The sequence below is a fragment of the Equus asinus genome, chromosome 7 (assembly GCF_041296235.1).
Source record: "Equus asinus isolate D_3611 breed Donkey chromosome 7, EquAss-T2T_v2, whole genome shotgun sequence".
Classification (NCBI taxonomy): Eukaryota; Metazoa; Chordata; class Mammalia; order Perissodactyla; family Equidae; genus Equus; species Equus asinus.
In genome coordinates, this window is record NC_091796.1 from 57426855 (window position 1) to 57444942 (window position 18088).

Here is an 18088-nt window from a genome sequence, read left to right on the forward strand (position 1 = left end):
CTCACAGGCTGCCCCTTTTCCAGTCCTCCTTGCTGATTCCTCCTCCGGTTGGCTACCTCCGAAGATGGTGGGACAGTATTCAACCCTTGGACCCCTTCTCCTCTCCACCTACCTCACTCCCTTGGCGGTACTCTCCAGTTTCATATCTGTAGTGCCATCTATACACTGAGAATTCTTAAATTTAGATTTCCAGACTGAGCCTTTCCCCTAAGTTCCAGTATACACAACCACCTACTCATTTCCACCTGCATGTCTAATACAATCTCAAAATGCCATTTGTTCAAACTGACCTCTTGATGTTCAATGGTCCCACACCAAGCCTGCTCCTCTCAAAGTTGTCTGCACCTCAGAAAATGGTGACTCTCTTCCTCAGTTGCTTGGGCCAAAAACCATACTATAAGACAGCTTTGCCTCCTCCTTTCTCCTACATAATTCACATTTAATCCATTAGAAAATCTCATCAGCTCCATCTTCAAAATATATCCAGAATCCACCTACTTCTTCCTGCCATTCCTGCCACCACCTTGGTCCTAGTCGCTGCTGGCTCTCACCCAGACCACTGCGATAACCTCCTGCCAGGTCTCTGGGCGTCTACTGTTGCCCTGTTCTGGACTGTTCTCAGTACAGCAGCCAAAGTGATTCTGTTAAAATACAAGTCAGATGCTCAGAACTGCCCAGTGTCTTTCCATCTCCTCAGAACAAAAGCCAGAATGCTCACAATGGCCTGGAAGGTCACCCCAATCTGGCCACTCTGTTGCCTATCTGCGTGCTCACTCACTCCAGCCACACTCACTCCTCGCTGTTCCCTCAAACACTCCAGCTATCCTACAGCTTTAGGACCTTGCACTTGGGTTTCTCCTGCTTGGAATGCTCTTCTCCCACACAGCTGCCTAAGCAACTCTCTCACCTGCTTGCAATCTTTCCTCTGAAACAAAACAAAACAACAATGCAAACATACCCCCCGTGACTGGTCTGTTCTTTCTTCTTAGCACTTTCCTTCGTGTGGGTGTGTATTGTTTTTTAACTTTACTGTCTTTGTCTGCCTCCAGCCACTAGAATATAAGCTCCATGAGGGCAGGATTTTGTACTGTTTGATTTAATTACAGTACTCCCAAGACCTAGAATAGCACTTGGCACACAGTAGGGCCTCAACAAATTTTTTTCAACTCCAACAATGGCGCCTTTCAAGGACAGTGCAAGGGGGTTAACGAGCACACCCCAGCCAATGCCACAAGGTCATACTCACCGGTTATTTTTCTCTCATCTTTGCCACCTCTTTTTGGGGCTTTGCCTGATTGCAGCAATAAATCCCAGTGTTTGTTGCTCTACTTGACAAACTGTAGGTTACAGAAAATACCCAGGAGACCCCCCTCCACATTTCCCACCTCACAGGGGGACAGTGAGAGGGAACAAACACTGCTGACACTAATCTACCTACAGGTAAAGCTTCCTGTTTCAATTCCAATGCAATAAACATGCACTGAGCATTGATTTGCCTACAATGCACAATACCAGGCATAGTGAAAATACAAAGAAAATGAAGACATGATTCTGAAGTCCTAGGCGCATAATTAAGTAAGGAAAACAAACATTAAAAAAACCTAACACAGCCCCTGTGATATGAACTACAAGAGCTCCACACGTTACGGGGGCACGGGATATGGGGCAATTATACACAGGGAAATGGTTGAAATCATCACCATAATAGTCTGATTTACTAAGGTTAAATTACACCCATAATAACTAGAAACTTGATAATTTACGAATTTAATAAGTTTTAATGTTGAAAAACTCAGCAATTAAGCTTTAGCCCTCTAGCCAAAATTATAATAAAGGAAGCAATCTCCCAAGATTTCAGAGGAGTCTAATGAGGCCAACAGAATAAAACAATGTTACTTTGAGTACTACTATAAAACCATAATTGTAAGTATTTTTATATAACAGAAGAAAAATGAAATAACATCTAGTTTCCAAATGTTTTCTAGTTGTTTTTTCTTCCTTAGGATGAAACTACATGGAAGCTCATAATTATTTATCAATTGGGAAAAATGAGATTAATACGGCTGAAGCACAATTTACAATGAGTCTCCTCTCCCAAAATAAAGACCCTTAAGTGTAGAAACCATCTATTTATAAAGAAGGCACTGTCTGAAGCCAGACAACAGACTATGAACTTCTAAAATGAAACATAACATCTAACAACTAAGCCTGAAGTTTATCAGGTAAAACAATTTTATGAATTAACAAGATGAACTATATCATAAACAGTAAAATAAATGCTAAATTTCACTAACAAGTCAGGTGGCATGTGGATCTCAGAACAGGAAAATTAATATACCATCAAGAGGAGAAATGTCAAAAAGATGACTTCTACCCTGGAAATTCAGAAGTCTCACATTTGATCACAGCAGGTTATGAATCATCTACCTATTTTCAAGGCACTTCTGCCTAAACCATCATTTTATTTACACTTAAGAATTTTAACTCTACATTAGTCATGAGACATATAAGAGACGAAATACAATATTTTAAGTTACAAAAGATAACTACTGGAAGCTAACAGGGAGTTTTATAGGGAACTAAGCAGGTCATCAGTTAAGTGTGAGGTGCCATCTATTTATAACAGTACCTACCTTAAACAAGGCATATGCTGTTAGTGCATTTCCACTCTGAGAATTTTTCAGAATGTTTACTATGCTGTCAGGTAACCCAATAAGTTCTAGAAAAGGAACGACATTCACTCCCCTAAGAAAGAAACAGAAAGTAATTTATATATATACAAACTTTTAGGGATAAATATTTTCAAAAGATTATCTAAAAACACCAAGACCAAATTTTGTTTAAAAGTTGATTCTTCATTATCAAGCACTTTAATTTCACTCTAAAGAACAATATATACACAAACATCAATATCGTCCTGTATCTTACTATTTACAACTTCTGCTTTGCTTCTGCACATGGACATACCTGATTAACATATTTAGAAAAACAGAATCATTTATCAGAGCAAAATTAATAGCTTTAAGTAACCTAAGAGGAAAAAAAGATGAGAATCATTTACCTGATCTTAGTTTCCTCAACCAAACACCACTTCCCTAGAATGCTCCAACTCAAACTTGAAGGCCTAAGATTTTTACCTCTAAAACTACATGTCACACTACATTGTTATTGTTAAAGCAAGTGATATTATAATATCATTTATTGTGTTATTACGCAAAGAATAAATGACTCTATGGGTTTGATGAAAACTTTAATTTTTCTAAAAGGATGCTTCTATTCTATTATCAGACTTAAAAGGCAAGTAAAGAGGCAATTACAATAAATGGCAACACATTTTTAGAGGCAGGGAGAGAAGGCAGAGAATGTCTCTAATCTGAGCTGTTAACCCCTAACTTACTTTTAGTTTCCCTGATTACCAACATTTTGCTACACTGGCTTTCTCGCTCTCTCACTGTCTGTTGTTTTTCAGATATTGTGACCCTTCACCCCTAAATCAAAACAAGGCTCTTGTTCTGCCCTGCACCTACATAAACATAATATAATAATCACATTCAGGAAATTTAACATATAAACAGGACATAGTTAATACAATAATACATATACTATTTAATATTAAAATGTCCTGAATTGTCCCAATATGTCCCTCATTACTATCTTGTCATGTCTCTAGTCTCCTTTTCTCTAGAATTGCTCCCCAACACTTTCTGTTGAGGAGAAAGGCAGAAGTCTTTCTTGATGTTTGGTACTTTTGAAGCTTCCAGGCCAGTTGCATGGTGGAATATCCCTCAATTTGGATTTATCTGCTTGTTTCCTTATGATTAGATTCAGGTTAAATATTTCTCAACAGGAAAACTGCACAGTTGATCCTGTCTCCATCTCAGTGCATCACACCATGGCTACATAATGTCAGTTTGTTCCATCATCAGTGTGAGTAACTGTGACTCTTGGTTAAGGCAGGGTCCACAGGTTGCTCCACTGTACAGGTACTCTTTTTCTTTCTAATTAAGGGAATTGCCTGGATCCATTATTATTATGGTAGTTGTAAACTCCTAATTTATTTTTTATATTAAAAAATAATTTGATTAATTGGGAAAAAGTTGTCCCCTTCTCTGATTTCACTACAATACTAAGAAATCAGGAACTACTCTCAATAGATATGGCTGATCATCATCAAGGAAATTATCTACCATCTACAACAAGAGAAAATCAGATAACTGAAGGAAACTTTAAAGAGTTAAACTAAAAAATCCACTGCAAGTCCAATCTGGTTTCTTAGATAACAGAATCCTATTAAAGCAAGACTCTGTACTGCAAAGATTTAGCTATTCTATGGATCTAATCAAGTCACCGTGTACGGTAACATGCCACCACAACATGCTAATTATATTTTATAGTACCAATACAATATTATTTCATTAATCACTTCCTAGTTCAGACTAAGACCAGTATGTAAAATCTACATATTTAACAGCAATCAGGAGGGGGAAAAAAGACAATTATTTAATCAAATGGCAGACAAAACTGAGTGATTTTCAAAAAACTATCATGGGCCGGCCTGGTGGTCTAGTAAAGTTCACATGCTCTGCTTCAGCAGCCTGGGGTTCGCGAGTTCAGATCCTGGGTGCAGATCTACAGACTGCTCATCAAGCCATGCTGTGGCGGCATCCCACATACGAAATGGGGGAAGATTGCCACAGATGTTAGCTCAGTGACAATCTTCTTTAAGCATAAAGAGGAAGATTGGCAACAGATGTTAGCTCAGGGCCAATTTTCCTCAGCAAAAATCAACAACAAACCATGATAAAGATCAAACAATAATTACCTCAGACAACTTGCACAAGTACCCTTTGTAAAATAAAGCACCTGGTTCCACTTATTTCTAAAATACTGACTTGATGAATTGATTTTTTTAAAAATAAAAATAACTTTCATTTTCTTTGGAACTGCTAAATATGAAGCGTTAATGAGGGTCTGATTCAAACAGTAACAGACACTTGTCACTTTTCACTCTGAAGTTCCTGTAGTCTGACTGAAATCTGTGCTTCACAAACCACCAGCTTTGAGGATGTTTCAGCTGATGTAGAAACATACAAGGGCAAAAGCATGTCCACAATCCAGATAAAGTATACTACTATACGTAAAAATAAGTCAAGATTTTGCCTCACAGTGGATCTGTAACTTTAGGAACGTGAGGCCCAAACTAAGAGGCAGCTAAATGTAGGGAAAAAACTATCATCACAGAGCTACATTTGATCAAACAGAGCACTTCTGGTTAGAAGAAGATCTCTGCAAGCTTTTGCCAGACAGAAGTGACAACAAAGCTTAGTTTAAAATAAAAATCTATCAGCATGCACAATTTAGATCTCCCTGAAATAAAGTATTTCAAAAGTGTGTGATCTTTACTGCTGAGTTAACTAAATACAGAATGGCAGTTTGCTCTACAGTGCCTAGAAGGGGAGTAATGCTGGTTGTCAGAGTGACTAAAACAAACACTGGGCAGCAATGCAGTGTGATGGCAAGTGCCTATCCTTCAAGGTACAAACTATTTTTTCCCCTTTCTTTTAATAGTAAGTAGGCAACAAGCAAGTAAGAGAGAACTTTCTCCGGGTAAAACCAAATAAAATAAAGCCAGCTTCTTGTCAGTTGAATTGAAAATCTGTATTTAATACAATTCAATTTTCCAATAAAATCACCTCATAGTAAAAGATACACTGCCATACGAAAATATCCTAAATCCTAATTTTCTAAGTATTACTTGTGATAAGATCTTCACTTAGAACAAATCAACTTTCAAGGATTATTCTAGGAAGCAACACAACCTGCACAATATAAATTAGCTATGTGATGCCATAACAGAACTAGACCAGTAGTGACAGCTGGACAGCAGTGATGGGTCTGGCACCCAAATTCCCATGCTGACAAACAGCGAAAAGGCAAGTTGCAGTGGATAAGGGATATGATTTTAAAGTGGGTAGTCTTACCACCATGTTTACACACAAGCATTCCGCAGAACGAGAAGGATAAAACTAAAAAGATGCATTTCAAGGGTATGGCAGAATGTCACCACAACTGCCTCAGGTACCAGACAGCACTGAAAAAATCTTAAATATAATTAATATCAGTAGGTTATGTGGGAGTCTGTTTTTTTAGTTATAGAACTCTTACTAAAGAAGGCAAGAAAAAGTGAAAGGAACAAAAGTACTCTTTTTAATAGTCCAAATGAGAATCTCATATTCAATGAATTAAAAACTTAGATTTCTCCCTCTAAGGCCAGGAGGTTCAATGCTTATTAAGGACAACCTAAGGAGGGAGAAGAAACAAATATTACTCATGTCATCCTCCACAATACTGAATCAGAAAAATCCTCAATGCCTCAAAAAAGAAAATTTAATATGTAGAAAGTCATTAATTAAATAGAAGAACTGAATGTCTATAATGATTTTTATTCAAAATGGCATGCGATTTTATGCTCTGTTAAAAAACTAAGGACAGTTTTGAAGACTTCTATACATATTATACATGTCTGGAAAATACCATTAATAAACAAAAAGATAATTCCATAAAGTGTACATACAAGGACCTTGTGCAAAGAAAGGAACAATTCTTGGAGAAAGAAAATAATGATACATAATGAAGGAGGATATAACTGAATAACAGGAACATAACAGAAAGAAAGATATGAAGAGAAACAGAACAGCACCAATTTACACAAGGTAAAAAATCCTTTCAGAACCTTGGTAAAGAAACATCTCTAATCCCATATTTCCCAGGAATAAGTACAGTCTCCATTCCATTATCTTTTAATTTAGTAAATAATAAGCTTTTTCCAAGGAGTGAGCTTTATATGTGAAACTACCATATTTTATTAATACCTTAACATGAAACCATTAAATATACCCAAAGTGAACCACTGAAAATCAGTGAACTTTTGGAAAGTATAAAATAGTTCTAAAGCCCCTGGGAGAGTTTACTAAGACATCAAAGTGGTCTACGATGTGCCTTCTCATGGCCTCAGGACAACGAGCTCCCGGCCGGTCACGCCCAGACCACCACAAGGAGAGCCCACACAGCAGTTCCAAGGCAACAGGCACGCGCAGGCACGCACTCGGCTCTGCTAGCAGTGGAAACAAACCAGAAATCACGGAGCAGCTATTTCTCAGTGTACTCCTGCTTCTAAAACAATGTGAATAAGATAACTTACCTTAAAAGAAAGCAACAGTACTTAATAAGAAAGGGAAATTTAGAAATTCTATGTTTTACAATATCTTGAGGCTAGGCCCACCAAATTAACGTTTTAAAAAAAGTTTTAAGAACACCTAACATGAGATCTACCATCTTAACAAATTTTTAAGTGTACAACAAATTAACTTCTAATCAGAACAACAGACCTTACCTTGACATTTATCAGACGTGAGTAACATTAAAACAGTCTTCCATTTGCTCATTTTTGTGTTTAGCACAGACGTTAACCAGGCTTTGGAAAAACATCTTACTAATTTCCCACCAAAATCATACACATGGCAAAATAATAGATATCTTTTGACTTTTGTGAATACTTTAAGAAATATGTAAGTACGGAGCTCACAGTGCTGTCAAGTTTCTGAAATCTGACACTATTTCTCTGCCATCCTAAATGTTGCTAGGAGATTAGCACGGTGATTAAGAGCATGGGCTTTGAAGTCCGACTCCGAGTTATTTTGGGAAAAGGTAAGTTATTTTGACTTACTCTTGCTTAATCTGTTTTCTCAATAAAATAGGAATGACTGCACTACTGCTTCACATGGGTGCTGAGGATCAAATGAGAAGACACAGTTAAAAAATTTAGCATAATACCTGCTGTGCACAGTATGTCAGCTATTACTACTGTAACATGAAAAACAGCTACGAAAAGTAGTCACCCACTATCAGTTAAAGACAAAGCATTTAAAAAACTATTTAAGGCTTTCATTAGCACAATTAAGATTAACATTCTGGTAAAACAGGGAAAGGTACTCAACCAAGCAAAAACTTACTTTATGGCTGCATAATAAAATGTTCCAAACCAAACACAAGAAGTTATTAGGTGCACTGGAATCAAAACTTTTCCATATTGTCTAAATGTTTTCTTAAATCGTTGGTAAAGACTAATAGATTTGTCTTGTAAAGGATCAGGTTCTTCCTTTTTGGGGGATGTGGCATTGGATGATATAACCCTCTTGGATAAAATATCTTGTTCCCACTGTTTATGGTGCAGGATCCCCGGTTGAGGTGGATGAGCATCAAATGGCTTCCTTTCCTTTGCAACACACTGGGCAGCAGGTAAGTGCAGCCATTGTGTTTGAGGGCCCTGTACCAAAACTACTCTGGATTCAGTTTTATACAAAAGTAATGGTCCCTTTATGTTTTGACAGTGTCCAAAAAGACCGGCTTTATGTGGTTCCGTGCATGTCCTATGTGCCACCTGGAGTACAGTCCTTGATACATTCCATTGCATTTTGAAGAATGGTGACCGATGGATTTCAGCTTCTACAGAGACTGGATTTAAAAAAAAAAATTAGATTATGTATAGATTTCCATTTTAAACCAACCCCCTAAAAATAAATCATTAACTATTAGGAAGTAAAAGGACAGATATTACTACCAAATCCACAGAAATTAATATTAAGGAATACTGTTCTAACATAGCTCAATTTTAAAATTTCATTAAAACACATCATTTAAATATAGGATATAGTAAACAAGTCCAGCGAACAGCATGGAGAGTAGTGTTTTGAGGCTACTGTATTACTACAAAAGGGGTGTCTGTAGGGCTTCTGCTACTCTACAAAGAAACAGTGTAACATAATGGAAAAAATCATAAGATCTGGAAGCAAAAGACCTGGGCCCTAATGTTTGGGGGACAATTCCATGCAATTCCCTTTTAGACTCCTAGCCCAAGTCCACTAGTAAAATGAGGATTACTTCAGAGGGTTGTTACACGAATTACAGGAAATTTCTGATGTAAACCTGCTTTTGTAAGTGTTAGTTATTATTACAAATGTTAAGGTCTGATGAATAGTTGATATCAGTATTCATTTATTCTATAATGCCTTTAGACTAAATTACATAAACCTGTAAATCACACATTATTGGTTGGTGAGAAGAGAGAGAGACTTTTCCAGATATCTGAAACTTTTTGTCAGAAGGACAGTAGAACATAATTTTAAAAGAACACAGACTTAAGCATAAGATGGAACCATTAGAGTTAATAGTGGTAAGTGGTATTATTTTGAGCAAATTACCTCTCTAGACATACATTTCCCTACTGGTAAAAGACAATTAGATTATGCATTCCTACAGAGCAAATCAGTTTCCTTCTCTCGGCATCAAGTAGTGCCACCTGACCCCCAATCTCCACCCTGCCTCGCACCAGTTTCTTAGTACTTCTAATATGTTGAGAATAATCTTATTTTTTAAATTGTATGCTAAATAAGAGTCAACAAGATTTGAGTTATAGCACCCCAGTAAATTAGCACTCCGATAAATACAGATACTCCATTTTACATGAACATTATCTGAGTACAAAGTTGACTGTCACCATATAAAAACATCCACTAATGAACTGTCGCCCTATAAAATTAATCCCTTGACTCATACCCTCCCTAATTAATAATTAACAGCAGCTTCTACCAGGGTCTCACAGATAATCCAACAACACAATGCAAGTAAGTTAATTTAAACTGCAAATCTTGCAAGACAAACAGGCTCCCAGGAAGCCTTTAAAAGTGATACTGGAGATTGCTATAATCAAAAGCAAAGTCAATGACAAGTAACAATCTGAAAATCAGACCAGTTAACAACCAAAGAGAAAAGCTACAGGGATACGGGCAAGTGCTTCAAATAAAGAGTGATTTAAATATTAAATGACTAAGGCCAGAGAGAAAAATGATTAGGCCCTTAATTATTTTTACAAAACTGACTTACTATTTGCTGTGAAAATCAGACATTAAGTAAAAGATATATTATTACAATCTATATCTTTATCTATAAATCTATGCTACTCGTATGTCAAGGGGAAAAATCACCAATTGGTTGTTTATTCTAAGAATTAGCTCAGTTGGAATTATAAACTAAAATTTGTCAAATATAAAGTTCAGCTTCATTTTTCATACAAAAAAAATTCCTTTTGTACCTTTTACTTTACAGTTTTGGTCTCTACTTTGGTTGGATTTATTCTGAGGCTTTTCTCTAGCGCCATTATCTTTGAATGATTCCTGTCCATGGCTTTAGTGCAGGTGGGTTTTCTGAACGCAAAAGGCTTTCTTTTTTTCTTTTAAACTTACTTCCTTTACAGGGCAGTTTTCCAGAAGTTGAAGTTCCCATAAGTCTAACTTTCAGATCACTGGATTATTATGTGTTCGTGCATATGAATAAAAGAAAAAGGATTTTTTTTTAAAAAAAAAGGTATCTTTCTAAGTTTCCAGTTTGTACCCTTTCCCCTGGTTTCCCCAACTACACCCTCCCATTTTTAAAAACTATCTTTATCCTCTCCACTTCTTATTGCCTGTTTCTAAAAACATCTTTATTGAGATGTAATTCACATACTATACAATTAATTCATTTAAGATGTAGAATTCAATGGTTTTTAGTATGTTCACAGTTGTGCAACCATCACCACAACCTAAGTTTAGAACATTTTCATTACCCCCAAAAGAAATCCCATATCCATTAGCAGTCACTCACCATTCTCCTCACCCTCCCAGCCCCAGGCAACCACTAGTCTACTTCCTATCTCTCTATATTTGTCTATTCCAGACATTTCATACAAATGGAATCACAGTATGTGGTCTTTTGTGATTGGCCTCTTTGACTTAGCAGGTTTTTTCAAGGGTCATCTCTGTACTACCTCTTGAGCTAAGATTTACCTTTATTCCCTGAGAAATCTCTGGGCTAGTGTCAGCCAAACCTGGCTGTATATCAGAATCACAGGGGGTTGGAGACGCTGCACAGGAGTGGAGGTGGTCTGAAAATACAGATTCCTGGTGTCCACCTAGACCTAATAAATCAGAATCTCCTGCAGCCAGGTCCCATCCGACAATATGAATTTGGGGGTCATCTCTCCAGGTCCAGCAAATCGCTTCAGTGCCAGAGGCAGCATAGGCAAAGGTATCATTCATCACCATCATCATAATGGGAAGATGTTTTTGAGCCCCCACTATGTGGTAGGTGTTTTGTAAACACTTTACATGTATTAACTCATATTATCCTTATAACAACCCTATGAAGGAGGGACTATTGTCATTATTGTGTATCTGAGGACACCAAAGCACGGACAGAGAAAATAACTTGCCCAATGTCAATCAACTGTTGAGCAAAGCAGCTGGGATTCAAACCTAGTTTCATCACAGGCCCATGCTGGGTCACTAAGCTAGAAGGCCACTTCTAGAACAAAGAGACAGTGACAATTTTCAGGAGACCAAGATGTATGGTAAAAGTTCCCTAAGGAAACATAGAGCCCAAGAAATGAGTCTTAAATTTTAAACTGAAAACCAAAATTAAATTAATTTAAATTTAAATGGCCACACGTGGGTAATGGCTACAATATCTGACAGTGCAGCTCTAGACTTCCAAAGGTAATCAATCACAATAGTGATGACATACACAATAACACTCACTAGATTTCAAAGAACAAACCCACTCCAGATGAGTGCAAGTAAAAGCAGAGGGGATGTACAGTAAGTATCACAACTATTCTAGAATGATAGGCTTCAGGAACAAAAAAAAACAAAGCAAAGTAGGAACTATTTTGTCTCACGGCTAGTACTTATGTATAATGGTCTCAACTCACTGGCAGCTTCCATTTCTGGATTTTTACTAGTCTGCTCATCTTTTCAATTAAAGATACAAGTTTTTGGTTATTGGTCAATGATGGAGGTGCCATTTCTCATAAACCCTACCCAGCTCAACTCAGCTACATCTGGACAAACAGATGAGTGGACATGAAGAAATTATGAACTAAGAGACCCCTAAAATACGTCTGGTACAAATGCAGAACTGCAGTGATGAACAACTTAATCTTGAATTTCTTCCAATGAAACACAGTAATTTCAATAATAAACTTTTAAAATCATGAAGTTTAGCTTAGTTTATGAAATTGTAGCTAATCAATCCAATAATACCCAGTGTCCTAGAGACAGGCCCAAGACCAGGCATGAGGAAGCAGTAAAACACATATGTGAAAGTTAGGAGCCTCTCATGTAGTAGTCACGATGCAGAGAGGAGGAGAGTGAAGACAGCGGTCAAGAGTAAAGCAATAAGGACGCAGTGGGAATCAAAAAAAGAGAAGTTGAGTTAAAGGAACAGAGGGGAGTGTAGGATGGATTGGAACAAGTGCCAGTGAGAAAGCAAATATTAGAGTGCTGTTGGGATTCTACAGCAGCTATATCCTGAAATTCCAGTTCCATAAAGCCAAATAAGTTAGTTCATGAGATTTCCTTTCTTCCCTCTAGATCCTTACCAAACCCAAGCTGCTCAAGATTATATGAACACATTTGCATTCCTCACAACCTAGAAGCCTAAGACATTCAGGCAGCACTAGAAATACTGCTTGTCCAAGTGAGTGGACAAGGAATTAACGAATTTATACTACATTCTTTTATAAAAAATGAAAAGACATTGACCAAAAAGTTATATAGAGTTGAAACAACAACTGGCAATAGCAAGATTTGGTTCTCAATTGTGTGAATTCGAAAAACTCTTCTGTTAAACAAAATCTTATTTGGAAGTCCAATAAAGAACATAAACAAAGCAAAATTGCTCAGGTTAAAGCAAGACTGAGAGGAATGGACCTTCTGGTTTGCTCCCACCTCCTGCAGCCCACAGGGCACACCCACAGAAGCTCTAACTGTGAAAACACAATCACAAAGTAGACAAATTCTCTGTACATGACCGTCCTACTTCATTTAATTGCCATTTTCCTGTAAGTCACAACACAGGCACTAATTCCTTCTGAAGTCCCTGAATCTCACAATCTGGATAAGAAACTCCACTGAAAATTTATCAGATATTGGAATTTTCTTTTCTCTGTGGATTCTGTTTCTGGAGGGCAAGAAGTTTGTCTTTATACCTGCTAGTTACAGGGACTAGTGCAAAACCTGGCATCTAGTGGGTGCTCAGTAAAATTCAGTTCAGTGAATGTCAACAATTTGTCAGTTTTCAAAAGACTCAATTTATCTCTAACAAATGACTTCTGAAATCAAGGTAGTACCTTTTGCGAAGTTTTGGGGACTGACAAAAATTAACATTGTCTTTTAAAGGGAATTTAAAATAATTATGATTAGTATATTAAAAGTGCAAATGGAAAAAAGTAAACAACATGCAATGTAAGCAGAATCGAAATTCTAAGAAAGAATCTACCAAATAAAAAACCGTAACAGAAATCAAGAAGGCCTTCAATGGGCTCGTGGCAAAGCCAGACTCGACTCACACTCAACACAGCCAAGGACAGAATCAGTGAGCCTGAAGAGAGGTCAGTAGAAACAAATCTAACTGAAATGCAGGACAGAGGGAGGGAGGAACAGAGAAAGAGCCAACAAAAAATAAAACAAAAAAAAAAACAGAACAAAACATCCAAGCACTATGGGACAATTTCAAAAGGCGTAACACACATAATAGAAATGCCAAAAGGAGAAAAAACAGAGAAAGGAGCAGAAAAAATATCTGAAGTAATATAAAGTTTGAGAATTTTCAAAAATTACTAACAAACACCAAACCACAGGTCCAGGAAGCTCAGAGAACACTAAGCAAAATAAATATCTAAAATCCATATCCAGGCATATCATGTTCAAGCTGCAGAAAACCAAAGACAAAATGTTGAAAGAAGCTAGATGGGAAAAAATACCTTACTTATAAGGGAAAACACATAAGGGTTTGAGCCAACTTCTCATCAGAATCCACGCAAAAGAGACTAAAGTAAACATTTAAAGTGCTTAAAGAAAAACCACCAAACTAGAATTCTATATCCAGCAAAATTATCCATCAAAGGTGGAAAAGAAATAAAGACTAAAGTCTGATAAGTCAGACAAAGAAAAAATTGAAGGAATTCATTGCCTGTCAGTAGACTTGCCCTTCAAGAAGGAAATAATTAAACTCAGATCTACATAAAGAAAAGAAGAGAATCAGAGAAGGAATCAATAAAGGCAAAATAAAATCTTTTTTATTCTTAATTGATCTAAAAGGTATATGTCTGAAGTAATAATAATGATGATGTATTATATGATTAATAGCACATGAATAAGTGAAATGAAAGACAGTGCTGTCACAAAGAATGAGAGGGAGGAACTGAGAACACTCTGATAAGGTACTTACAACAATACATGAAGTATTATAGTGTTATTTGAAAGTGGACTTAGATTAGATAAAAATGTATATTATGAACTCTAGGAAAGCCATTAGAAAATTTATTTTAAAAAGTACAATTGGTACACTGAAAGTGGAAATAAAATAGAATCATATAAAATGATCAATTAAAATCAGAGAAGGCTGAAAAAGAGAGGGAAAAAGAAACAAAGGACAAATGGCAATGAATAAAAAACACTTACAAACATGGTAGATATTAATCCAAAAATGTAAAAATAACCTTAAAAGTGAATTGTCTAAACATGCCAATTAAAAGATAGATTGTCAGAGTGGACTAAAAAAAAATAGGGCCAACTAGATGTTGTCTAAAAAACATCCATTTTAAATATAAAGACTCAAATAAGTTACAAGTCAAGGGATGGAGAAAGATACACCACATTAATACTAATTAAAAAAAAAAATAGCTGGAGTAACTATACCAATTTCAGACAAAGTAGACTTCAGAACTTCCTTGATTATCAGTGAAAAAGAGGATTATTTCATAACAATAATGTAATGATAATGTAAAGAGAACATAATAACCCTAAACATGTATGTACCTAACAAGAGAGGAGCAAAGTACACAAGGCAAAAGCTGACAGGAAGAAACAGATATATCCACTATTATAATTGGAGACTTCAATACCCCTGTCAGTACCTGATAGATCCAACACACAGAAAATCAGTAAGGATATAGTTGAACTAAACAACACTATTAATCAACTCGATCTAATTGACATTTATAGAATACTCTATTCAGCAACAGCAGAATATACATTCTACTCAAGCTTATAAAGAACTTTCCACAAAATAGACCACATCCTGGGCCATAAAATATACGTGAACAAAGTAAAAGAACAGAAATCATGCAGAATGTGTTCTTGGATTATAATGGAATTAAACCAGAAGTCATTAACAGAAAAATATTTAGGAAAGCTATTTAGGAAAACCTCTAAATATATGGAAATTAAACAACACGCTTCTAATAATCCAGAAGTCAAAGAAGTCTAAAAAGTTCAAAAAAATATTTTGAAGCAAATGAAAACACAATTTATCAAAACTTGTGGGATGCAACAAAGCAGTGCTCACAGGGAAATTTACAGCACTGAATGCACATATTAGGGAACAAAAATGATCTAAACTCAATTAGCTAAGCTTCTGCCTTAGGAAACTAGAAAAAGAAGAGTAATATAAACCTTAAAGCAAGCAGGAAAAAAAAGATAAAAATCAGAGGAAAAAAATCAATGAAATCAAAAAAGAAAACAACAGAAAATATAACAAAATCTAAATCTGGTTCTCTGAAAAATATCAGTAAAATTGATAAATCTCCAGCTAGGCTAACCAACAGAGAAAATATATATTACCAATATCAGAAATGAAATAAGAATCATGACTACTGATTCCCAAAGACACTAAAAAAGTAATAAAAGTATCCTATGAACAACTCTATGCCCACAAATATGGTAACAGATGAAAAGGACCAACTCCTCGAAAAACATAAACTACCAAAACTCATACAAGAAGATATTGATGACCTGAATAGCCCTCTATCTATTAAAAATTGAAATGATAATTAATAACCTTTCAAAAAAAGAAAGCACCAGGCACAGATGTTTCACTAGTGAATTCTACCAAACATTTAAGGGAGAAATAATACCAACACTCCACAATCTCTTCCACAAAATGGAAGCAGAAGGAAGACTTCCTAACTCATTCTATGAGGCCAGCATTACTCTAACATGAAAACCAGATAAAGATATCCAAGAAAGGAAAACTACACACCAATATCTCTCATGAACATAGATGTAAAAATCCTTCAACAAAATAACAGCAAATCCAATCCGACAATGTTTAAAAAAATCATATGCCCCAACCAAATGGGATTTAATCCAGATATGCAAAGAGGAGTCCAATATCCGAAAATCAATGAAAGTAACCCATCATATCAACAAGCTAAAGAAAAATCATATGATCACATGAATTGATGCAGCAAAAGCATTTGAGAAAATCCAACACCCATTCATGATTTTAAACACTCTCAGCAAACTAAGAGTAAAGGGGAACTTCTTCAACCTGATGAAGAACATCCATGACAAATCTACAGCTAATCGATACTTAACAATGAGAGACTGTGGACACTTTCCTCCTAAGCCTGGGAACAAGGCAAGGATGTCCTTTCTCATCACTCCTATTCAACAGCATACAGCATGTTCTAGCTAGTGCAATAAAACAAAAAAGTACACAGATTGGAAAGGAAAAAATAAAACTGTCTTATTTGTAGATGGCATGACTGACTACGTAGAATGTTCCAAAGAATCCACAAAAAGACTTCTGGAACTAACAAGCAAGTTTAGCAAGGTTACAGGATACAAGTCAATATATAAAAGTTAATTACTGGGGCCAGCCTGGTGGCACAGTAGTTAAGTTCACACGCTCTGCTTCAGCGGCCTGGGGTTCATGGGTTTGAATCCTGGGCACGGACCTACACACCACTCATCAAGCCATGTTTTGGCGGCATCCCACATACAAAATAGAGGAAAACTGGCACAGATGTTAGCTCAGGGATAATCTTCCCCAAGCAAAAAGAGAAAGATTGTCAAGAGATGTTAGCTCAGGTCCAAGTCAATTACCTTTGTAAATACCAGCAATGAAATATAGTAATTTGAAATTAAAAAAAAACCCACACACAATACCATTTATAAAAGCACCAAGAAAAACCAAAACAAACTAAAAAAGACCCCAGGTATAAATCTAACAAAACAGGTACAAGATCTATATGAGGAAAAACTATAAGACACTGGTGAAAGAAATCAAAGATCTAAATAAATGGAGAGAGATTCTAAGTTCATGGTTAGGAAGACTCAATATTGTTAAGATGTCAATTTTTGCCAATATGATCTACAGATTCCACATCACAATCCCAATCAAAATTCTAGCAAGCTATTTTGTAAATATAGACAACCTGATTCTAAAATTTATATGGAAAGGAAAATACCAAGAACAGCGAATGGAATACTTAAAGACAAAGCTGGAGGACTGACAGTACCTGACTTTAAAACTTACTGTAAAGCTACAATAATCAAGACAGTGTAGTATTGGAAAAAGAAGAGACAGATCAATGGAACAGATAGTGTCCAGAAAGAGATGCACACAAATACAGTGAACTGATCCTTGGCAAAGGCGCAAAGAAATTCAATGGAGAAAGGGTAGTCTTTCCAACAAATGGTGCTGGAACACAGAGATGTCCATATGCAAAAAAATGAGTCTTACTTGTTTTATACAGGAAAGTTTGTACCCTTCCCACTCATTTTTGCCATTTCCCCTCCCCGTCTCATCTGGCTACTACCAATCTGTTCTCTGTATCTATGAAATCAGGTTTTTGTGGTTTTTTTAGACACAGACCTTATACCTTTGACAAAATTTTCCTCAAAATGGATCACAGGCCTAAATGTAAAATACAAAACTATAAAATTTCTAGCAGAAAATCTAAGTGACCTTGGGTTTGGCAATGACTTTTTAGATACACCATCAAACAGCATGATCAAGAGAAAATATTGGTAAGGTGTACTTCATTAAAATCAAAAACTCACACTCTATGAAAGACATGGTTAAGACAATGAAAAGACAAGCCACACACTGGGAGAAAAATATTTTTACAACACATATTAGATAAAAGACTTGTATCTAAAGTATACGAAGAACTCTTTAAACTCAACAATAAGAACACAACTCA

General features: G+C 36.2%; 1 protein-coding gene across 2 annotated transcripts in view; it reads right to left on the minus strand.

Moving 5' to 3' along the window:
* The window catches only part of FAM210A (family with sequence similarity 210 member A), a 30395-nt gene that overhangs the window by 3144 nt on the left and 9163 nt on the right, over positions 1–18088 (minus strand). For both annotated transcript variants that reach the window (XM_014837315.3, XM_014837317.3), the window contains exons 2-3: positions 8013–8514; positions 2634–2745 (exon numbers count right to left, since the gene is read on the minus strand). In XM_014837315.3, the coding sequence (XP_014692801.1) occupies positions 2634–2745; positions 8013–8473 (573 nt within the window). In that variant the 5' untranslated portion in view covers positions 8474–8514. The remainder of the gene's footprint in view (positions 1–2633; positions 2746–8012; positions 8515–18088) is intronic.